Source organism: Protomyctophum parallelum (genome assembly GCF_964188405.1).
Source record: "Protomyctophum parallelum genome assembly, chromosome: 3".
In the NCBI taxonomy this organism is placed as follows: domain Eukaryota; kingdom Metazoa; phylum Chordata; class Actinopteri; order Myctophiformes; family Myctophidae; genus Protomyctophum; species Protomyctophum parallelum.
This window is the reverse complement of record NC_139698.1, coordinates 25,656,219-25,680,424: the sequence shown is the minus strand read 5'-3', so window position 1 is coordinate 25,680,424 and position 24,206 is coordinate 25,656,219. Positions and strand designations below refer to the sequence as shown.

The 24,206-nt window shown below is 44.2% G+C and overlaps 1 protein-coding gene across 1 annotated transcript in view; it reads right to left on the bottom strand.

Annotated features, from left to right (window-relative positions):
- chd4b (chromodomain helicase DNA binding protein 4b) overlaps window positions 1-16,354 on the bottom strand; it is a 35,559-nt gene extending 19,205 nt beyond the window's left edge. Inside the window, exons 1-17 of the mRNA XM_083761800.1 lie at window positions 16,078-16,354; window positions 15,446-15,573; window positions 12,721-12,978; window positions 11,721-11,836; window positions 11,414-11,513; window positions 10,407-10,611; window positions 10,133-10,254; window positions 9,828-9,951; window positions 9,376-9,548; window positions 6,500-6,760; window positions 5,354-5,557; window positions 4,136-4,353; window positions 3,248-3,379; window positions 2,997-3,096; window positions 2,349-2,540; window positions 1,138-1,338; window positions 289-426 (exon numbers count right to left, since the gene is read on the bottom strand). Of these exons, the coding sequence (XP_083617926.1) occupies window positions 289-426; window positions 1,138-1,338; window positions 2,349-2,540; window positions 2,997-3,096; window positions 3,248-3,379; window positions 4,136-4,353; window positions 5,354-5,557; window positions 6,500-6,760; window positions 9,376-9,548; window positions 9,828-9,951; window positions 10,133-10,254; window positions 10,407-10,611; window positions 11,414-11,513; window positions 11,721-11,836; window positions 12,721-12,978; window positions 15,446-15,573; window positions 16,078-16,147 (2,742 nt within the window). The 5' untranslated portion in view covers window positions 16,148-16,354. The remainder of the gene's footprint in view (window positions 1-288; window positions 427-1,137; window positions 1,339-2,348; window positions 2,541-2,996; window positions 3,097-3,247; window positions 3,380-4,135; window positions 4,354-5,353; window positions 5,558-6,499; window positions 6,761-9,375; window positions 9,549-9,827; window positions 9,952-10,132; window positions 10,255-10,406; window positions 10,612-11,413; window positions 11,514-11,720; window positions 11,837-12,720; window positions 12,979-15,445; window positions 15,574-16,077) is intronic.
- Window positions 16,355-24,206: the final 7,852 nt, after the last annotated feature.

Below are 24,206 nucleotides of genomic sequence, written 5' to 3'. Positions count from 1 at the left end.
CTACTTTTGTGAGCCTTTAGATATAACATAATACCGAACAACAAATACAATATCGAATGTACAGACAGAAACATTACAATCATAACAACAGCTCTGACAGTCTCTCGAGACAATGAAAATTTCACCTTTCACCTTTGCAGTTGCATAATAAATAAATCCTACTACTATAAATCAAATTTGTTTAAATGGAAATACAAAAAGATATATTATAAAGATTAAAAACATAGCTGATCTATGCAATGCAGCGGACCAAAAAAAAGGTCCAAAATGTATGTGTGTGTTTCTCACCTTGGACTGGTTGTTCTTCAGTCTGTGAGCCTCGTCTACAACCAGACAGGCCCAGTCGATGGAGCCCAGCACAGCCTGATCTATTGTTATCAGCTCGTAGGAGGTCAGCAGAACGTGAAACTTGACCTGAGAGTCTTTCTGTAAAGTCCACAGAAAGAGGGAGTCACGTTTTTGGTCATAACTTGCATGGCAGGGAAGCATTCAGCATCATAACATACTGACTGTACTTAACGGCATAATTTAACCTCATGCGTCCTTCCTCCTAGCGTCTCATGTGAACGTATGAAGCCTGTACACAAATGTGTGTACTATACACGTTTGTTGAATTAATTTATGTAAGTGGATACACTTACATTTCTTAATAGAAGAGCAGGGAGACCACCAGTTATAGGCTTTAAGTGGTTACGTTGCTATCCATAACCTTTTTTGTGCATAAAACATGATTTTGACAGATCTGTATTGTAGAACATGTTAATAATAGAACTGGTGGTCTAGTTTCTCTTCTATTAAGAAATGTAAGTGGGTTGGACCACTGCTCAAATGGATAGGGTTAAACATTTGCACTGGGAACCTGGGTTCGAATTGTGGCTAGCCAGGGCATGAAAGTTACGGATTGCAGCTTTAATATAATTGCACAATGTAAATGTAACCTTCAAAATGTCAGTTTGAGTTATATTACATTTACAGCAACATAAATGCAGTACAGAATAAAGGTCCTTACACTATACACACCAGGGGCGTTTCTTCGTGCAATGATTCAGCCAAAAATATTTTATTTTGTGCTGTTGTTGTGTATGTATTTGTCGCACCCCAGGTGTGTGAAGACCCTCAATGTGATCGCGGGCTTACCTTCATCTTGGAGGCCTTTTTCCCTCCACGCATAGCATTGACCTCGAAGGAGAACTCGTTCTCTCTGATGACCGCCCTGCTGTCCTTGTCACCCACGTACGTCACCACATACAAGTCGGGCGCCCACAGCTCAAACTCCCTCTCCCAGTTGATGATGGTGGACAGGGGAGCGCTCACCAGGAATGGACCCTTGGAGTGACCCTGAAGCATGGATTAAAGCAAAATAAATAAAATCTCACGACTGAATTTATTTTGCTAGGCAATGTCCTAATTTGTAAAACAGCGTGAAAGGAGTCACCACACACTTAGCGCCGTGTATCCTACACAATATTTATGATGTTTTGGTAGCCATACAGCTAACCAGTTAAATAAATTGCAGATTGAGGTGTTAGACAGAGGTCTACGTGGATGTTGTCGACAACGATGATGATCATGTGGACCATTGTCGTTTAACCACTTTCACCATAGCCTCATATTTTGGTCATGTCATTGTAACACAAAAATGTGTTTACTTCTTTACACTAGTAGCTGATCTACAAGTTCACAACGAATCTCATCTTGTAGATCAGATAATTTCCCAGCCAGACACAGTCTGGACTAAAAAAAAGAAAAAAAAAGCAACATATAATTAAGCTATTATTCATATATAAGCAGCATAACACTTATTTCTGATTCCAGGAACTTTGTTTTAATCTTGGTAAAATGCAAAATAAACAAGACATTATACAAAACGTGTCCATTTCTAGTTTTCTACTATAAATTACTATTTATTATTATGTTTTAACAATTCACAGAATAAGATTATTAAAATATATATATATATATATATATATATATATATATATATATATATATATATATATATATATATATATATTATATTAACACAGATACCTTTACTGTGTAGATTGGGGACCCACAGATAAAACATTTTATCAAATGGGGGTTTGTGGCCTAATGAGTATCAAACTAGGGGTCCTTGAAACAAAAAAGGCTGAGAAGTACTGCTCTAGCCCATTTTGGGCGGGAATCCCTTTTGGTGATTTAAACATTACGTTATAATTTAGCTATTGAAAAATCGGAAAAAGGTGGCGCAAATCTTTGAATATATATTCTTTCAAAGTGAATGTTTTTAACTCTGGTCTAAATGGGCTAGTGGCAGGAAGCCGGCGAACCCAACACACTGCCAACCTAAACCCGCAGCTCCATACCTCCTTATACAGCGAGTAGAGAAAGACGGCCGTCTGCACCGTCTTCCCCAGACCCATCTCGTCCGCTAGGATGGTGTCCGTGGCCTGAGCCCAGGAGAACCTCAGCCAGTTGAGACCCTCCAGCTGGTATGGATGCAGGGTCCCCCCTGTGACTTCTAGGTAGTCAGGCTGACGGTCAAACTTGATGGTGGGCTGGAGAAGAGAGGGAGAACATGTCATTTTATGTGGACAGTCAAGAGAGGCAGATGGGACATACAGAGAGAGGAGGATGTGTGTCTGTATATACATATACTAGTGTATACAGTGTGTTCAATTATTATTCCTCCCTCTACGTGACAAACTGTCACATAGAGGGAGGAATAATCATAGCATGAACCAACCTTATAAACCGTGAAGTCAGGATGGGACATTACCCTTTGATTGTAATACAAAACTAAAATTGTGTTTATTAAATCCTTTGCACAGAAGTAATGACAATGTCGCATCTGAATTCAAATTTGTAATGTCAGATTTGTTACTAGTGTAGAGAATTTCTGGACTCTAGCATTTAGTGCAGCAGCAGGCAGGCTTCATCTTTTTAGTTTTCTAATATACAGTATACTTTGTCTTTATTGAAAGTTTACATTGATATTTTAGATCTAGTCTTACATCAGTTATTGGGTTCGGCGGGGGTTTCTCCAAATTCTTGACTTTGACCAGCTTCTTTAGCTTCTTGCTCGGTTTGCCCTCCTCACCTATAATCAGCTCTCTGACAGAGGAAACATTGACAATAAAAAGGTTTGGCATCCAATATTAAGTATGTTGCTGTTCACAGCAACAAAACAATGCCCATAGAATAAAATTAAATATGTTAATTCTAAGAATATGAATAGTGGAAATACATTTATCGTTGTATGTACCTGTGATTCCAGTAGCCCTGTTTGTAGATGTCATACTCGGGGATATCCATGTCCTCACCCTCCCAGGAGGCCTGGTCGTAGGCAAGGTCCCTCCACTTGATCAGGTAGTGCACGTTGCTCTTCTTATCAATGCTGATAGTCAGAACAACATGGGTTTAATTACAACCAAGACACAACTAATTAGACTGTTCTCATCCAATGAACAGAGCGTTCATTAACCTGCACCACAGAGAGAGAGATTCACCAAGACTAAACTAGTGTAAACAGTCCGACAGTTCTATTCTGGTGGCGAGCATTCAGTACAGATATTTCTTGCAGAGTGAAAACAGGAGGGGGCCTAATATAGAGCCCTGGGGAACTCAGATCAACTAAGCATATGGGGTTCAAGTGGTTAACCTAAACCTACATATATCCCTACTGGCTTTGAATCAAATCCCTCAGATTTCTTGCCAAGTTGCTCAGCTAAAATAGGGGGCACATTAGGGGTTCTCAAAATTATCCATGCCAAGCAAGAAACCCTGAATAGCCATAGCGTTAAATCCGCCGATCTACAACATGATGATCCCCAACACACTGCATCACCGTGCGTTTGAGCATGAATATGTACTATTATAGTGTACACCAGGAGAATGAGACTTGCAGGACACTGCCAAAGACACCAGGAGCTGCCAGCCAGCAAACTGGTGCTGTGGGGAACCAACACACGGGCACCGGTCACGAGGACGTCCCATACTAACATAATGTGGATGTACTCAAGAAAGATGCAGGACCGCAAAGCACCAACGAGCTGGCCGGATGTATGGAGAACCGGGATGACTGGAAGCGACGATGGAAGGCTCGTCTGAGGACGACCTAGAGAGTACACTATATATATTGTGTGTGTCTCACCTGTGGTTTAGGATGCGGTGAATCATCAGCCACTCCATCTTGACTCCGTAGCGGTAGAACTCGGCCTCCATGTGGACGTACAGCGGGTCTTTGTTCCTCCTCTTGGTGATCTTCTCCTCGGCGCCCTCCACACCGCCGGACCAGTCCACCAGCGGGGGCTCATCCATGTCCGTCTTCCTCTGATAGTTCCGGAACATCACCTGGCAGTTCAGCTCCAGCTGGGGGGCGGGAGAGAACGGTCACAGCATCGTTTTAATCTCAATCCCAACATCTGATATACTGTATACTGTCGCTGTTGGGCGGAAAATGATGTATCTCTATATTTATATTTTATAATTATACATTATATTTTAAGTATATATTATATTTAACTTATAAATTAAGTTTTACACAAAAATTAATACTGAATTGCATAGTTTGTTAATATAATGTAGACCTTGCAGATCTGCTATTTTTGACAATATAATTACTTATACCTAGCCTGAATCAGATCTGTGTCACATCGAGATTGAAATCCGATTGGTTAAAATGAGTCCAACATGTCACATGACTCATTTCAACAAATCAGATTCCAATCTGGATGTGGCTCAGATCTGATTCAGGCTGGATTTGGCTGCCAGTGTAAATGGGGCCTTAATGACAAACTAACTGGTCCATAACCATCAGTCCATGGAGGACTGCAACCACAACTACATATCCCATAGGTCTACGGGTCGGGGACCATTCACAAAACAACAAATAAATAGCTTTTTTTTTACATTGTCACTCTCTTCATATCTTAATGGTCAATGCCGATGCAAGTTCAATTCATCAACCCACTAAGCAGAAGATGCATTCATCTTAGTATTAAAAACAGCTGGTAAATAAATAATTAAAGAACATTAGATCATTTGGAACACGGGTTTGGAACACCATTTCCATAAAAGTAATGGTTTTGATTAGTAAAGGTTTCCGCCTGGCAGCGTCAATATACTGTATATGGGCAATGAGCTGTAATTTCCCACCCTGACAAAAAGGTTTTATTCATTAGTTTCCGATCAAATTGTTTCCTTTTATTTCACGCCAATGTCTTGCCATTAAACTACACTTTGCAGGGCTTCATATAAGTGACATCCAAATATTGTAAAATGTCCCAACTCCATGCTGTCACTGTGTGAACCAAGACAAAAAGACAAGAAAATATTTAGTAAGTTCTTTTTAAAAGGAATGTGTGTTTACCTGCAGCTCCTGCACCCAGGAGCAGTGCCAGTAGGAGAGGTTGGACCACTTGACGAAGAACTCCCTCTCCCTGCGTCCTACCAACGGCGGGGGGTCCGGGGCATCGGCCGCTAGGTCTGCGGGCCGTGGGACGGGCGTAGGGGCCGGAATCTCCCCCCATCGCCACGTCAGAACCTTCTGAACTTTGCCCTTCATGCCCGGGCACTGCAAGGCCAAGACAGGACAGGCAGGATGAGTCATGAGTGTATCATCAGACAGAGAACACATGCCAGAGATTTATATAGATTGTTTTTGTTTGATCTTTCTTTATCGTTGCTGTATATTTTAATGCCGTATTTTGATCTTCTATTGTATTCTTACTGTAGTTGTATCCTAGTTTTCACTGCCGGTGTTTTTGTCATTTCTTTCCAACACGGATCAGTAAGGTATCTTATCTTTGTCTAGTTTAGCATCTAAATACTGAACACAATGAGAAAAGATTTGATGTTCTGTGTTTTGTTGGGTCTTTAAAAATCAATTTAAGGTGTCAGATAAAAAAAACCATTGGTTGTTCAGTGTTCATGCCATATCAACCAATGTTGCTGGGAATGTGCGTCAGGGTTCTGAAGGGTAAACACAGGACATGACACTGACTGTGTAGTGCTTACACGTTATACAATGCTGTGGCATTATCTGCAGATTGAGAAATAAGGAGCTCAATGTATAGCGTACAGATGGCACGGTTTATCTAAAATCATGCAGGTTCTCCCACCCACGCATACACACACACGCACACACAGGGAAAGGCTCTGTCTTTTTTTTCCTTTATCTCCTGCACGAACGTGCGTGAGATGAAAATCTGCAAGCCACATGCACTCTCCAACACGCACAGGCATACAAGGCTCACGGCCGCGCGCGTGAGCCGTGTGCACACACACAAGCACTCATGCGCGAGCACACAGAGACGTGCAAATACGCAGCCCCCACTCGCACGCAGGCTCAAAGGCAAACACTTTAAAGATACTGCACATTCAAGCTCACGCACAAACGCACACTGGCACCCACCCACCCACCCACCACCACCACACACAGACATAACGCACACAGACACCCACATGCGCGCAGCCACACGCTAGAGTCTTGCACGGCCCAGTGCACATCTCTCACCGTGCAGCGGGGGCAGATCCACTCTCCGTTGGGAATTTCCGGCAGGGGGGGGTTAAGGCAGTGGATGTGGTAGGAGGAGGGGCAGGTGTCACAACACAGCAGTTCCCCTCCGTCCTTGCACACCCGGCAGAACTCGATGTGGTGATCATCCTCCTCTTCCACGCCGCCCTCCTCCTCGCCGCCTCGCCTTTCGTCCTCCTCCTCGGCCTCGCCGTCGGACGGCAGCTCCTCTCGGGCTTCCCACTGGATGCCTTCCTTCTCCTGGAGGAGGAAGGCATGGTGTGTGAGACAGACATGGGGAAAGAGACAGAGAGAAAGATAGAAAGAAAGAGGTTTGCTTAGCAAAAAATACTCTGGGCTTTAAAAAATATATATTACATCTACAAACTGTCAGTCATTCAAATAATAATCTGAGTATGGACATTTCCCATGCTGCTCTAGCAACGTTTTTGGACCCGTCTAACAGACGTGCCGACAGTCACAGCAATTGAAACAAGGAGAGAGGGCGTTGTGTGTGCGTGTGTGGAGCGGGGTGGGGGGGTTGGAGGGTTTGCACACACACGCACAGACAGGGAAGGTATGCGGAACGGAGCGCGCGAGAGACACGGGGGAGGGGAGGGGGGGCTGTTGGTGCGAGGGGAAGGTTTCAAAGGCACTGGGTAGGGGGGGAGGGGAACAGAGCAGGCGCGCGCATGTGTGCGCGCATGCATGCATGGGCGTGCACGTACCGCAGAAATGGAATGGGTGTTCAGGGGAGGGTAGAGGAGAGGAAATGGGGGGTGGGGGGAGATGGGGGGTGAGAAAGAGAGCAAGGCGTGTGGTTAGGAATGGGAGACTGACTGGAACATGAGTCGGGAATGGGGGCTTCGGGGAAGGGGTGGGCTGGCATGGTATAGCAGTGAAGGACAAAGAGCTAAAGAGGGCACATGTAGAACCCCCCCCCCCCCACCACACACACACAGACAAAAAAGGTCAAATGTACAATTAACCACATGTATGTATATCCACTGTATATCCTAATCTTGGGCGAACACCAACATTCTGTGAAAATAACAGATCTAAAAGATCACGCGTCGCGTTGCATTCTGGGCTTGTACTGTATGTCTGGCAAAGAATAAAGGAGGGGGGCCTAACATGGAGCCCTGGGGGACTCCCTTCAACTAAGGGTTTACAGTAAGCGGTTAACGCCAATTACCATGCCTTACTACGGTCAATTAGAACTTTAGAAGGGGGGCATTTAATCTAAAAAACATTACAACACACCACAAAACATATATCCCTAACACCATCTCCCATCTTGACCCAACTCCATTGCATTCAGTGTCAATGACTAGAGAACAATTACTTGTCCTCGGGAGGATGCTTGTTCCATGTCATTTTAAATACAGCTCATTACAAACAAAGAGGTAGGAGCGCACACCAATAGTGGGGAGGTGCTGCTGACCACGGGAGATAAACTTCAACAGAGAGGAGGAGAGGTCGTACAACTCGTAGTCACGATGCAAATGCTTTCTTTTAAGGTGACCGACGCTTTGGCAGACGCTGCCTTCTTCAGGGTATCAGCTCATACGGCGCAGTGAAATCACGACAGCGAAACAAAAATAAATACATCCCGCCAAAAATAACAGCATGGCCTTGAAGACTTTACGGCACTAACCACTGACTGGGTTAGCACCGTGTCTGTGACCTGGGCTTTTTACACATTCAAATAATAAAACTAAACTTTATAGTCCAAAGCCCAAATTAATTACTCTAATTAACTTCCAATTACAGGGGGATCCTCTCACATGGATAATCAATTACGCCACATAAATACTGATTATTATAATGACCCACTACAAGCAGAGGTCATATATTATATAAGTTATGCACATTTGTTGACAAATATCCCAGAAGCAGATACCTTATGCAGACCAGCTAGTTCCCTGCTTTGACTAATAGGCTTCAATAGTGGGGTTATTTAATCCATTAAATCACACAGCGCCCAGCGATTTATAGCAGCGGAGCACATTTAGCGACGCACCAGGTGCTATCCCGGATGTAGCTTGATGTAGCCAAAACACACTCCCGAGGTGATCGACAACAACAGGAGGTATGATTAATTCTAACACGACTAGCAACGGGACCGCGATGGGCCGTCTAACACATAATCTTTGCTTAGAATTGGACGGAATGATTTAGTCATTCACGTTTTAAGATTTTCGGTCTCATCGGCTAAAATGGGGGGGGAACATTTTCGATGACGTCCCACCTATAACATTGAATGTTGCGCAACAGACGCTCCCAGCCTGTGGAGTGATGCGATCAGTTTTGATATCAATAAATCTCCGTCCTTTTATTAATCTCCGTCCTGAGCGCTGGGCGTTACCAATTGAAAGAACGGAGAATTGCCGCTCGGGGTGTACCGTGACGTTTAGAAGATTTAGAACACACTGGGCTCACTTCCTGGACTACATGTTGTCTCAGTAAGACAGCCCTCCCCCTATCCACAAGCAGCAGTGCACCAAAGCATTATGGGAATTGTAGTCCAGGAAGGAAGTGAGCCCAGTGTCCATGACATCAGTGACATCACTGCTAAAATCTAAACACACTATCTATTACACACAAAGACCCCCAGGAAAGTGTTCTAAATCTTCTAAACGTCATGAACATATTTTCTTTTGCAAAAAGGGTGAAGTGTCCCTTTAAGATAAACATGCCACATTCTTCATTGGAAATAAGTTATTATTAGAATAATAAGTATTGGCCTGGGCCGACCTAGCGGTCCAGGCACCTAGGGTGGTAATCCAGCAATTATTATTGGCAAGCGACGCCACCACCACCATACAACAAAACATACAAAATAATGCGTGTTTTACGGTACCCAGTCTACTCACACAATGCGGGCAACTCCATTTGCCCTCGGGAGCCTTCTCCATGTCAGGGTCCAGACACACCATGTGGTACGCCCGAGGACAGGTGTCACAGAGAATGATCTCCCCTCCCTGCTGACACACCTCGCAGTAGTCCTGGTGGTCCGTCTCGTAGCCGTCGCCCTCTTCCGTCTCCACTGTACGCAAGAAACAACGGAGATATGACACGGATAGTCGCTTTAACCACATGAACCCTAGCGTCCCTATTCTTTGGCCAAAATAACAGATCTACAAGTATATAGCCAGTTTAAGTGGTCAAGAGGCCGTTCGTAAATGCAAGCACCACGCACAACTGAAATTAGCATCTTCCATATAATCTCTTGTATCACGTGTGAGTCCAAATAACAGACGTATGTGTCTAGTATGTGCATGCCATGCAGATATATGACAGAGGAGGGGTTTTTCTTTTTGCCAACCTTTCTTCTTCTTCTTGGCACCTTTGGGCTTCTTCTTGGAGCGGTTGCTGCGGTTGGATCCGTCCGAAACGGCGAAGCTCCCGTCGTCAAAGTCGCTGTCTGCATCTGGTTCGTCATCATCACTCTGTCAGAGAGGATGGTGAGAATATTTTGTTAGCGTTCAGTATTTTGTGTCCGTCTTTATAGAGGTGCCTGAAGGGGTCTCATACATCCTCCGGTCTAAACTCTAACCTCACTTCCCTGTTCATCTATACACTGTGTGAAACTAAACAGAATTAATCAGAAGGAAAGAATTAGATTCTCACAGAAGAACGCTTCCTCTTGCTATTGAAGCCTCCCAGTTTGATCTTGAGCGGAGCCACCTTCTTGGCTTTGGGTTTTGGTGGTGCTTTAGGAGTGGGCTTGGACTTTCTGCGAGCATTGGGACCTGAGTGAACACAGCCAGAAGAGTTCATACCAAGGAGTTCATACCAACGTTCATTCCCACATTACAAAAAAACACAGAGTAAAAATTGTGTTTCGTTAATTCATCCATTTCTCCTGACATCCAATGTGCAACCAGTACATCCAATGTGTTACCTTTGCCCTCTTTGGTTTTGGCCTTGCGAAGTGGGGGTGCGGGAGGTGCCGGGGCTGGGGGGATGGCAACGGGGGCAGCAGGAGCGGGTGTAGGTGAGGGTGTAGGTGAGGCCTCTGGCTCTTCTTCTGCACCCGCACTCACCATGTTTTCTACAGTCGCAGCCACGTTTGCTGCTGCCAAGGCTGCGTTGGCAGTGGCCAAACCCTACATTGGAAGACACTCAGAGTCAGAGACATACATGGAGATGGTCAGAGGCAATCAGAGACAAAAGACATGTAGAGACGATCAGAGACAGAGTCAGGGACACGCAGACTCTGAGACACACAGAAAGGGTGAGAGATACAGAGTCAAGAGACATACAGGGAGTCAGGGACAAAGAGAGAGTATCAGAGACAGTGTGAAAGACATATAGGGAGTCAGGGACAAAGAGAGAGTATCAGAGACAGAGTCAGAGACATACAGGGAGTCAGGGACAAAGAGAGAGTATCAGAGACAGAGTCAGAGACATACAGGGAGTCAGGGACAAAGAGAGAGTATCAGACACAGAGTCAGAGACATACAGGGAGTCAGGGACAAAGAGAGAGCATCAGAGACAGAGTCAGAGACATATAGGGTGTCAGGGACAAAGAGAGAGCATCAGAGACAGAGTGAGAGACGTATAGGGAAAAAAAGAGTATCAGAGACAATGAGAGGGAGTAGGAGACAGACAGAGTCAGAGAGAGCATCAGAGACACAGAGTCAGAGTGAGACATGCAGAGTGAGAGTCAAGAGACCTTCCTTCTGTGAAGGACAAAAATGTTAATGTGTTAAGCTATTACAATGTAGACAAAAATCATTAATATAAAATATAATATATTTAAAAAAATAAATCTAAATACATCATTTTTGCCATAGGGTCATGTGACAAAGTATAAATTAAGCCTAGCCTCCTCAGGCTCTTTATTTAAAGGAAGTAGATTTCACAACCACCGCCTACTCAACAGAGATTCTACAGGTTTAATAATACCTTGAGTGGGTTGTTGGTGCTGAATTCCCTCCACTTGGCCATCATCAAGGTCATCATCTTCGATACAGCGATCTTGGGGTTTTTGGCTGCAATGAGTGGTCTACAAGAATAGCATGGGTAAGACGATAAGAGGGCTTTTGCATTCATACGTGCCAAGAATATGGTCTACATCTAGGGAGAAACTTGATGATTTAACGGTATATTTGAAAAAACAAAATAATAACAGTTAACAAATACACGCTAATATCAAATTTTAGCCAGCGAGGAGCTGCAACACCTCCTCAACATGAGTGGAACGTGTCCGTACCTGACAAACTGGCTGAAGGCCTTGTAGTTGGTGAGAGAGCTGTAGTCCTCCTGGGAGAAAACGTGGTCGATGTCCTTCATACCCCACGCGTCAAGCAGCTGAGTGGAGCTTTTAGGCTGAGGGTGGGGTGCAGACAAAGGGGAAGCCATTGAGATATTTATTACTAAATTCCCACATCAGTCACTGCAATTAATGTTACATTGGGTTTGATTACATGCAGTGTCATAGGCCATATTTGGACCCATCCAACTAAATAAAATAAAACATTGTGTACATACGACAATGTTGAAAATGCAATATAAATAAATACTCATATTTACAGTGTGTGCTTCATGCTTGCAATACTGTACATCTAAACATATATTGCCCCGAATATCAGGAACCACTGACAGTTTTTCAAACTACTACAAAACAAAGGGAAATTACAATTACAATTAAGCCATTATAAAGTGTTATAGTTTATTCTAATCAACTCAAAGCTTAAGCCATGAAAGTCACACAGAGGTCCATGATCTTTAACTCTTGAGAGCGTAAAAATATTGTTAAACATCTGCATTACTTAATTTACAAGAAGTCTACACAATTAGAGAATGTAGAATTGTTATTTGATCAACGTTTGACTGTTATCTCTCCTATGGTAGTACCAACATCGATACAGCACGGAATTGTGGACAAAATCAGATCCAACGACAACAAAAATATTCTAAGTCTTGGGTCTGAGGGGCGAAATCTCATCAAATAGTGGTCCATGGCTCAAATGCCGAATACACAATGGACCTTGATATGAAAAGGATTGAAAACCACTGTATCCCCATTTTGAAACAATGATATAACAGGGCTGGGAATCCACTGGAACCCCCCCCCCCCCCGAAGAAGGACCCCTGAGTGTTCCCCGGAAAACACACTGTGAAAACCACTGTCTTCCAGAACCCAGAGAGTTCCGTTTCCACAAGAAAGAGTTATTCTGTCCATCAGAGTTTAGGTTATCCTTCAGTCTTACCTGAGTGTCGTCCTCATCATCGTCCTCCTCTGGCTCGGGATCTTTACGCTTGCTTTTTGAGCTTGACGCACTTCCTTTTTCGGCTTTTTCACCACCCTTCTTCTTGTCTTTGGCGGAGCTGGAACGCTTCTTCTTTTTCCTCCCGGGGGCGTAATCGCTTCCCTCGCTCTCCGAGCGCACCCCTCCTCCCTCCTCTGCATCCCTCTCTGGTCCCACCACTCCTTGCGGGGGCGGCTCTGGGGAACTCACTGGCAACTCCTGCAAGACAGGAGCACAAAAGAGTAAAGGTTGCTTTTAAAAGGCGGTTAAGATAAGATAGAATCTTTATTAATGCCACTGGGGAAATGTGGCAATGCTGGATCCATTTCACGTCACAAAGACTGAAAAGGTAGAAGAGGTGATCTGTGACATTAGACACACAAACCAAATCTGAACCCACATAATTGCGACTTGGCCTGTGTCTACACCTGGTACATTGTTCAATGCTTTGATTGTTGATCATTTCACAATATTAGGGCTGCATAACTGCTATTAACTAACTATTATTAAAACTGTAATTTGCAGTAACAATAATTATAGAACACAGTACTGGCTTAATACCGAATAGTGAAACAATTTATTTAATTTACAAAGCTTAAGTGATAATATTCCACATAATAAATGACAAAAGTGCAATAATGTAATTGAATAAACTAAACCATCCAGGTTAATCCAGGTTAGGTTGATCCCAATGTTGAGCAAAATAATCAGGATATTTGTTACATTAGATTGTTTACTTTTCTGATTCTGTTGACCAACTGTTGACTACTACTGCAACACAACTCAGCTCTACTTTGTGAAACTAGTTTCATGCAACAGCCATTCAAAATGATGGTACAATACTAGTGGTGCATTCAATTATAATCGATATGGCTATACGTATATCGATCGACAATCAAGACGATAGGTGAATCGATCGAGAGGCTGCTGTATCGATACAGCAATAAACGGCATGAATTATCTGGGTGACGCAGTAATGCAAAACATACCTCTGTTTAACGTTATCAAAGCCCCCCTTGCAAGTTGCAATGCACTCCCTTTTCAGACCCCTTGTTAGGATGTTTAGACATTAATTTTAATTTAAAGATATCTGTGGGCCTGAAAGTGCTTTAATGTATTTGCGCCATTATTTTGAATAAACGTTTAATCAAGATATATCTAAATATATTCGTATTGTGGCCTCTGTATCGTGATACATATCTATCGTGAGATTGCAAGCAATATCCACCAATATACAATACCAGGTGAAGATGTTACATAAAACGACTATACTGTAACTGACCACTTCAAGTGCTCGATTTTAACTCAACAACAGATCATTGTTGTTTAATACAGTATTTATACATGATTCAGGTTTGCTTGCTATCTGACAGCACCCGCATTGTTTAAGTCCTTGACCTCTTTTGCTGCTTTGGTCTCTGCCTGAGTAGCCAGTCTTTCATCCATACTCGTTTAGCCTTTTTAGGCCATGTTTTTTTCCTCTAGCTCCAGCATATTGACAAGCATTAGTACACTGACAGCTCTCTCCCATTTCCAGATATACAACCATGATGGAATGGAACAAAGTGATATGACACGAATGAAATGAATCATCCAGCGTGAAAACAATACAGAAGCTGCATAATGAAATGTAGCCACAATGACACATAAAAGATGATATCATAGAAATGATAGAAAGTGCTACGATGGATGAAAACAATACCAATCTAGCAAAAATAGCAGAATAATATCATATTGAATTGAATGGGTTACAAAACATGTGTGATTGTTTCTTAAATGATTCACGGAAAGGAAATCATGTGATTAAATGCAATGCAATCTCAACGTGCAACTAGTCCTAGGCCACACTACTCCTGCCATCCGCTTAGTTACTTCAATGAATGATCAGACATAGAATCTAATGATAAGGGCTTCTCAAGACGTCCCACATTTGTCAACTACTACTCAGAACAGCTTTAAACAACTGGAATATAACACGATGTCAGTGGGAAGTGGAAAAGACACAAGCTTTTGACAAGACAAGGCGTAGTGTGGCACTGCAAATGACAAAAAGGTATGCTCCTCTACTAGCAGTATCATAACCCACGATGAAATGCATGTGCAATGCACGAGCAAAAAGACCTGACCTAAGTTCAGTTCAAGCATAACGTTAAAATGCTTGTGTTTAGGCATTGTTAGGATAGGAATACACCTGGAGACCCAAACAACAAACAAAATAACAATTCTAATACTTTCTCGAATTGTGTGGACTTCTTGTAAATTAAGTAATGCAGATGTTTAACAATAATGTGGTTACGGTAAGATCTAATAAGGGTCAATTTACCAACTCTTCATCATTTAGCTGGGGACCTGGCTGAAACCTCCTCAAGGACCGCTGGTGGTCCACGGGACCACTCGTTGAAAGCCAGTGCTCTAGGAGCATCAAACCAGTAAAACTCTTTGAGTCTCCAGGGCTATGTTAGAGATTTTTAAGATCAGGTAAATGTCATTTTGGTTATAGAGTATGTGTGTGTGGTTAAAGATCTGGGGACTGGAGAGAGTGCCACGGTTGGCCAAAATCCCAGATTCTGAGCTTCTAGTATAAATTGTCTACTGATGATGATACCCACACATGCAGTGCTCAGGAGGAGCCATGACCAAACAGAAAGCCATCATCACTGTGTGCATGACAGGCAGCTAACCATACCTCTCTGATGACGGGTCTCTGTCGCTTGCTGCTCCTGCTCTCTCTGCTGCTCTTCTTTGCCTTCTTCTTCTTCTTGGTCTTACTGGGCAGCTCTTGGGCCACAGGAGCATCCTGCGCCTCATCCTCATCTGTCAGTGATACAGATTCATTCATTGCCGTCAAAAAAACAAAACATATTCTTCTGACACTCCCCCACGCGGACACGGTGCACCACCACCACTACAGTACATTCATGTGCCGTGCACTGCGTGCGTGCACCCGCACAACTTAGCAAGCAAAATGGTCGTGCGCGCGAAGCTCGCGCTGATCCACCACCACGCGCGTGCACATGTCACGCACGGTTAGCACGCACGCACACGCCAACAACCCCGTGAATGACACAATACAGCGGCGTGTCGCAAACTTAGAACCTTTTACAAAACATTCACGTTGGTTCAAAGTTTGACACTTCGCACTGTTTCCAAACCATGCAGCACCGGCTTATCCTGCTGGAATGACTGCAAAAAACTGTAAACAGTAAACACCCAAGTTAGCTAACTAATCTATCATGGCCGACGGCTAGCATTAGCTAGGCGAGCTTAAGTCAAGAGATGTATAACCTTTTATATTGTTATTAAAAAAAAATAGCTTACCGTGGAGAAGCGAGTGCTCGTCTGTCGGCCCGAAGTCGAGACGACTCTCCTCATCATCGCTGGCCGACATTTCTTTTAGTAATTAATTCTATATTCCAGCAACGCGAATTAATCCCCCCTCTCTCTCGCTCTCTCTCTCTTAAACCTTGCTCGCTCGGCAAGGGAGGAGGGAGAATGACGTCGGGTCGGTGGAGAACAGACCGGGGGTGTCCAGGAAGGGAGGGAGGTGTGCGTGCGAGTGTGTGTGACTGTGTGTGTGTGTGTGTGTGTGTGTGTGTGTGTGTGTGTGTTAGTGAGGGGGGGAGTCGAGAAGGTTGGGGGAGGGGGGGTGGTGTGTGTGTGGGGTGGGGTGGGGAGGGGAGGGGGGGGGCTGAAAGAAAAGATAATATATAATATTAATCCTCGTTTAATTTCCTTCAAATAACTCGCCTGCTAATTGGACACCTGCCTGCCCCTAACAACTTGGTTAACTGGATTATCTACAATGATATGACATATTAAGTGGTTGATATTGATTTCATTTGTTTGAATGAAGGAAAGTGTGGCAGCTGGACACACCCATCCATCATGCTGACAAACACGTTGTATTAAACTCACAATATAATAGGGAAAACTTAAAAGTATTGAAACTTACTGTAGTGTGCAGTCCCGGGTCGAGGTCTCTCTCTCTGATCCCTCCCTCCCTCTCTGCAAGAATAGGCTACAACTGTGATGTTACCTGTTCGTGCAGCTGTTGCTACTATTTAGAGAGCTCATTATATTCCATAGGCTGAACTATATCGGCAATATAAAAAAAAGAGCCGTCAATGACCCAAACACGTTGCGCCGTCCCCCTTCTCTCTCTCTCCCCCAGCCTCAGAGGCAGAGCTTAGCTAACATCCTCGCACAAACACACAAAGGGGGCAGACATCCCATAATAATCCCCCCTCCCACACGCACAGAACTCTGCATAGTTACCTCGCAACGGACAGACCATAATATTCAGCCTGCCCCCACCCCCTCCTCCACCCACACGCACGCATGCACGCGACACAGTCATGCGCGCTGCACGCACACAGTCATGCACGCACACTTCAACCAGACGTGCACGCACACGCGCCTTCCCCTTTCCACTAGTCCCAGCCCCTTAGCAACCCCGTTGTCATGGTGACCGCCCCCCCCCCACCCTCCCCAACAGACCATAATACTCCAGCCAGCATACATCCCATAATATACAACTCCTAAAAAGACAAGAAAGAAAAAATACCAGTCACATGGTCTCCAGGGAAACTCAAGTCCACTGGTGACAGCCCATAATATTCGTTCAGCGTCCACCTGGCATGTGCACGGCTGCACCCAGGAGAACATCCAAGATCACACGCACATGACAGTCTGCACTTTTACTATGTTACTGGAACTACGCACACAGGTAGTCAACACACTGTGGTTTACATCACACCACCACTCAACTGGTGCTATCACAGTGGGACAGTGGCACTCACCCAAATAACGTGGGAACCCCCATATTAAATATAGTGCAATATGCCTCTCTGTTAAATGTGTTCTACTTCCACAAGTGAAGTACATCGAGTCAAGTAGTCTTTTGATTTGATTTGATTTATTTAGAAAAGCAATCATAATACAGCATTATAATCAGCGATCCAAGGATTACACAGTAAAGTCCAAAGACTTATTTCCACTGGGGTCCTCTCACACTGAACGGAACAATACTTTAAAATACATCACAAATACATAACAGTACATATACATTACATACACAACTCAACGAGCACGTCATCTCTCAACACAAAGTTGGGGTCCTGACCCACTGGTTGAGAAAACATAAGTGGTATACTGTGGCCCCACTGAACCAAATTGGTGTAAACTCCTAACTTACCTGTCATTCATGGCTGTCTTGTTGATGCTTATGATTCCGATTCAGTGCTTGTATTTGGGCCAGGCCTGCTGTCAGAAGAGCATATTATTGTTCAACGAACTGTCACTGTTGGATTTTGAACATATTGCTTTTGACAAAGAATCTAGAATATCTCTTATCGTATTATTACTTATGCTGGTGCATTGTCTGAAGGAAGCCAAACAAAAATGAGTTTTACTCTCTTATGTACCACCTGTATACTCGATGTAACAATATAACACAACCTTGAACATTGAATCCTGCCCACTCCCACCAGTCCTGAGAGTTGATTTCAAGAATGTTGTAGCTTCTAAGTGCATTGCATATATATCAGATAATAAAGAATGTTTGATAATTTATGAAGTTCCAAAAGGCCTCACTGGAAATCCGCTTGTTGAACAATTAAATAATTGAATTGTTGAACAAAAATCTAACAGCAAATTAAAAAATTATAAATAATCCATAATACAGTGTGACTCCAGTCATGCCGTACATGAGGATAATATTCTGTGACAGAAACTTGCTTGTTGCTCCCCCTCTCTCTCAGAATCACACTTTGCTTTCTCACACTAAATCTGACTTGGGCGTGGGCGATAATATGATGGGAATGGTACCAGCACCAAGCTCTCCTCCTCTTCTCCTCGTACACGCGCGCACGCACGCACGCACACACACACACACACACACACCTTCAATCTCCAAAAGCTCAGCTTTAAGTGACTTAAACAAGTCCGACAACTATGTGTTGTTGTGACAATTCTTAATTAATCCATAGGTTTCATGACTATGAGGGATGTAGAACCATTTCAACCTAAAAATAATGCACCACACGTTCTCTCAGAAAGGATTATAAAGAATGCAAATCAAAACTATTGGACTACGTTTCTCCAAGGTTGCTCTCATGCTATAGCCTACACATATAGCATTAGTTTGTTGAAAAACAGGGTAGGTGATAAACAGTTTAATCGCTGAGTGCTTCCAAGTACAGATAAAGTGAATAGAAACTAAATTAAGCCCAGCAGCACGGTAAGAGAAAATGCTTACACACGACACGGCATACATACCTACAGTACACACACACACACACACACACACACAGGGAGGGAGGGAGGCATAACATCCGTCAACTGAGCATTGCAACTATACGAATTGTACAGTATTACTAGTACTATTCGTACTGTACTGTACTGTACTGTACTGTACTGTACTGTACTGTACTGTACTGTACTGTACTGTACTGTACTGTACTGTACTGTACTGTGAGAGAAGTCACCCCCACTCAAGATTGTGAATGCCCTCCTCTCTCTCCTCTGTGTGTGTGTGTGTGTGTGTGTGTGTGTGTGTGTGTGTGTGTGTGTGTGTGTGTGTGTGTGTGTGTGTGTGTGTGTGTGTGCAGAGATGGGCAGTATTTGAAATACATGTATTTGAAATACGTATTTGAAATACTTTTTTGTATTTTGTAATTTGTATTTCGCTGAGATGGAAGAAATGAGATGTATTTTGTATTTAAATACATTTTTTGACCCAGTATTTGTATTTTGTATCAAAATACATTTTCAATATATTTTGCCCATCAGAGATGGGCAGTATTTGAAATACATGTATTTGAAATACGTATTTGAAATACGTATTTGAAATACTTTTTTGTATTTTGTAATTTGTATTTCGATGGGGATGGAAGATGTATTTTGTATTTTGTATTTAGATACATTTTTTGACCCAGTATTTGTATTTTGTATCAAAATACATTTTCAATGTATTTTGCCCATCTCTGCGTGTGTGTGTGTGTGTGTGTGTGTGTGTGTGTGTGTGTGTGTGTGTGTGTGTGTGTGTGTGTGTGTGTGCACGCGTGCGTGCGTGCAGGAGAGGGTTGTAAAGACCCGGGGGCACGGTGGCACAGTTGGTAGTGCTGTCGCCTCACAGCTAGAAGGTCCTGGGTTCGATTCCCGCTCGGGGCGCTGTGGGTGCTGGCGGCGTGTTTCCTCCTCTGCGTCATCAGTGCCCATACCCGAAGGCGGGGTTGGCGAAAGGGCCTTTCTGTGTGGAGTTTGCATGTTCTCCCCGTGTCCCCTAGGGTAGGTACCCTCACAAAAACATGCAGTAATCCTGGTCTCTAAACTGCCTCCCCCTGGCCAGCCGGGACGCCTGATGGAGGGGAAAGGAACTGGTTGGAATAACGTGCTCCTTCCACGCATTACGTCCAACCAGGGAAACTCCCCCCTGTCAGGTCTAAATGAGCAACTTGGACACTCAAGCATGAAGGAAGCATGAGTTAAAGGAGAATTCCATGCTAGAATGCTTTCTTATCTTTGTAGTTGTTACGTCCCCACCACCAAAGAGGTCCAGGTGTTTTTCTGTGCAAAAGCTCCTTATTGGCTATTTTCCCCTACCATAAGCGCTCAATGAATTGCATTGCATTGAATGGGAATTGAATGAGGCTATGGGGTGTTGTGCTAGTTCGCTTATTTCCATTGAAATAAGTAGTAAAGTGTGCCGCTTGGGATATTATTTACATTATGAAGAGGGGATATATACAAAGAAATTATAATTATGAGCGATGGAAATAAGCGAATTAGCACAACACCCCATAGCCCCATTTAATTCCCATTCAATTCAATGCAATTCATTTAGGGCTTATGGTAGGGGAAATAGCCAATAAGGAGCTTTTGCACAAAATAACACCTGGACCTCTTTGGTGGGAACGTAACGACGTACGTACAAAGAAAGGTAAGAAAGCCTTTTAGTATGGAATTCTCCTTTAAGTCCGTTGCTCTCCCTAGGTTGGCGGAGGGTGTGTAGAGCCCAGGATCACGTCACAGGATGATTGACACAGGGGTGAAAAATGGGTTACAAAATCGTGGGACAAAAAATATAAATTAAGGGTTGTAAAGACCCTCACTAGGGGTCAATATAGGTCAGACAGACATACTATAATATAGGTCAGACAGACATATATACACACACACACACACACACACACACACACACACACACACACACACACACACACAGAGTGACTCGGGAGCAGCTAGCACCGCTCAAAAAGGAGATCTGAGCTGACACAAGGAAACAAGGATTAAACCTGGAAGGAATAGTTGTGTTGGGCAGCATGGCCTGGTATGTATAGTGAATGTGTTGGGCAGCATGGCCTGGTATGTATAGTGAATGTGTTGGGCAGCATGGCCTGGTATGTATAGTGAATGTGTTGGGCAGCATGGCCTGGTATGTATAGTGAATGTGTTGGGCAGCATGGCCTGGTATGTATTAGTGAATGTGTTGGGCAGCATGGCCTGGTATGTATTAGTGAATGTGTTGGGCAGCATGGCCTGGTATGTATAGTGAATGTGTTGGGCAGCATGGCCTGGTATGTATTAGTGAATGTGTTGGGCAGCATGGCCTGGTATGTATAGTGAATGTGTTGGGCAGCATGGCCTGGTATGTATAGTGAATGTGTTGGGCAGAATGGCCTGGTACATAGTGAATGTGTCCAGCTGATATTCAGACCAGCAGCGCTGTGCTGTGTGCTCTACTCCCTCTGCAGGTCAAGGATATTGATTGCTCCGTTCAGTGCTTGTCAGCACAAGCCAGGACCCAGAACATGGTAATTATGGAATTGAAGCAAATTAATCATCAATTTGTTTTTACCGAAAGTGATACATCTGATAGTTTTTGGTCAATAAAGGATTTTATGCATGTTTATTTTTGTTTTTCAAGTAGTCTTGAGTATTTGCACAACCGTGGAAAACCAGCAACCGTGGAAAACAGCTGGTGAATTTATATGAAATCGAAAAGGAGTTGACTGTGATATGGATCTTCATGAGTCTGGAATATAAAGATTGAATTGGATTGAAAAATGTCTTTGCACAGGCAATATAAAATAAAACCAAGGGACTTATTTACAAGGAGAAAAAAAGCTAAACTAAAGATTTGACCTCAAAACAAAACTGTACTGTAGGAGGAAGTCCAAATGTAGGCCTGAAGAGGCCATCTCTATTCCACTGCTTTCTGCACAATACAATTAGCTCGGTGTTAATCTATTAACTCTGAGAGTGTATAAATAACTCACAGAGTTAAATGATCACTGAGGTTTTTACAGCGCGGTGAAATGGAAGCTCCATAATGTTCTCCACTGTACATGCAGATCGGATGGCAACAAAGGCCTATGTCTGGCTATTGTCTGTTACTGACGCTTGGATGGCCCACACACACACATGCATGTATGCACACATGCATACACACTCACGTGCACTGTCGTCGTGCACGTGAGTGCCCCCCCTCCCCCCGCACACAAACACACACTCTCTAGCACTTTCTATCCTACATTCGCAACAATCTTTCCATACCTCACGTGCACGGAAATCTCCCCCCACCCCCCACCACTTCACCGCCCTCATATATTCTATAATATTCACGGCTCGTCCCTTCCCCTCCACACGCTCTCCCTCCCCCCTCCTCATGTGTGCACGCCGCTCCTCGCCGCCCCCTCTGCTATCCCCCCCCACCACCACCACCACACTTCCCTGCCTGACAACACTGCATCCATCCCATAATATTCATGCACACGCACACATGCACGCACGCCTGCCTCCATCCCATAATATGCATGCGCACGCACGCACGCACGCACGCACGCACGCGCGCATACACACACATAGGCACGCATACACACACTCACTTGCTCCTCACGCATTCATGCACAGCAGTGCACACAGCCCCTTTGTTGGCAGGAGATGCCTGTGCTGTGCGCGAGCGAGAGAGCGAGCGAGCGAGTGAGCAAGCCTTTTTATTTTTTTTCCATATGCACACAGTAGTCATGTCTCAGCCAAGATATGACTGTTTTATTCTCACTCCAGGTGGACAGCATACTGTATATGCGTGCATGTTCCTATACCGGAGTGAAGCGGGGGACAGGGGCATGATTTGGGGGTGGCAGAGGGGGGTCGGTCGGTGGGGGTCACATCTCTATCCCATAATAACCTTGGGGAGAGCCGAGTCCATGGGAGCTCATAGTTACCAGAGGCAACCATTCCAGAATGAGGTCAACGCTATGCGTCCCAGAGCGGAGCGTTTTTTTTTAGTCCAAGTGAGATGGGCTCGCAGTCACCCCACCTCGTGACAGAAGTCTCTCACAGTCTGTTAAATCTACACACTGTTGCACGCCGATAGGACCCTCACTATGCCAGGTGGGCCCTCACACACACACACACACACACACACACACACATACTGCACAAAGGGGGTATGTATGTGTGGCCTTGGACCTTGGCCTTGCTGTCGGTATACCTTCCTCCTCCCTTCATCCCTCATGTTTCTAAACCTCCTATAAGTAAAAGGAAGGTGTATGACTTGGGACTCAAGTCAGCCCTATACCCTATAACCCTATAACCCTAACCCTACCGAGATGCAATCTTTAACCACTTTCAACCTGAGGTCCCTATTTTGGGGCATGTCATCATAGGCAAAAGTATTAAAAGAATTGCAGGCGACATTTAATTTTTACGTTTTCAAACATTTTCTGAAGTGGCAAGAATAGTGACTCTTTTCGCCACGCGATACACCGTCATACGACAAAGCATAACACGGAGCTTAAGTGGTTAATGCTTTAACGAGCATCCCATCAGCCTCTGTAACCTGGTTACAGTCAATCGGGGTTTGAGGGCCATCTTGGCATGATAAAACGGTCACCAAAGAAGAGGGGGGGGGGCAGATAGAGGTAAAAAAAAAAGGGGAAAAAAAGAGGTGAAGTTATTTACGAGAGAGGGGTGAAGGGACGAAGGGACGAACATAACGGAGGCGCCGGACGTGACAGTGGCCAGCTCATCACCATGGCGTTGCCGTGGAGACAGCGGAAGACGTCACCGGGAGAAAAGGGAGGACACAAAGGGGGACTACGACATGGAGAAGAGTGAAAAAAAGAGAAAGAGAGAGAGGTGGTGGCGGGGGGGGGGGGGGGGGGGAGACAATGAAGGAAAACTGAGGTGTAGAGAGGCAAGTGTGTGTGTGTGTGTGTGTGTGTGTGTGTGTGTGTGTGTGTGTGTGTGTGTGTGTGTGTGTGTGTGTGTGTGTATATGCCTGCACTATACCTGCATCGAGTGATCTTGAACATAGAAGTTGATCTATTGAAGAATCGGACAAAGTACATAATTTTTGTTTTTGTTTTGATTGTATTGCTGTATTGTTGTACTGTTCTTTCTGCTTTGGCAATGTAAACGTATGTTTTCTCATGCCAATAAAG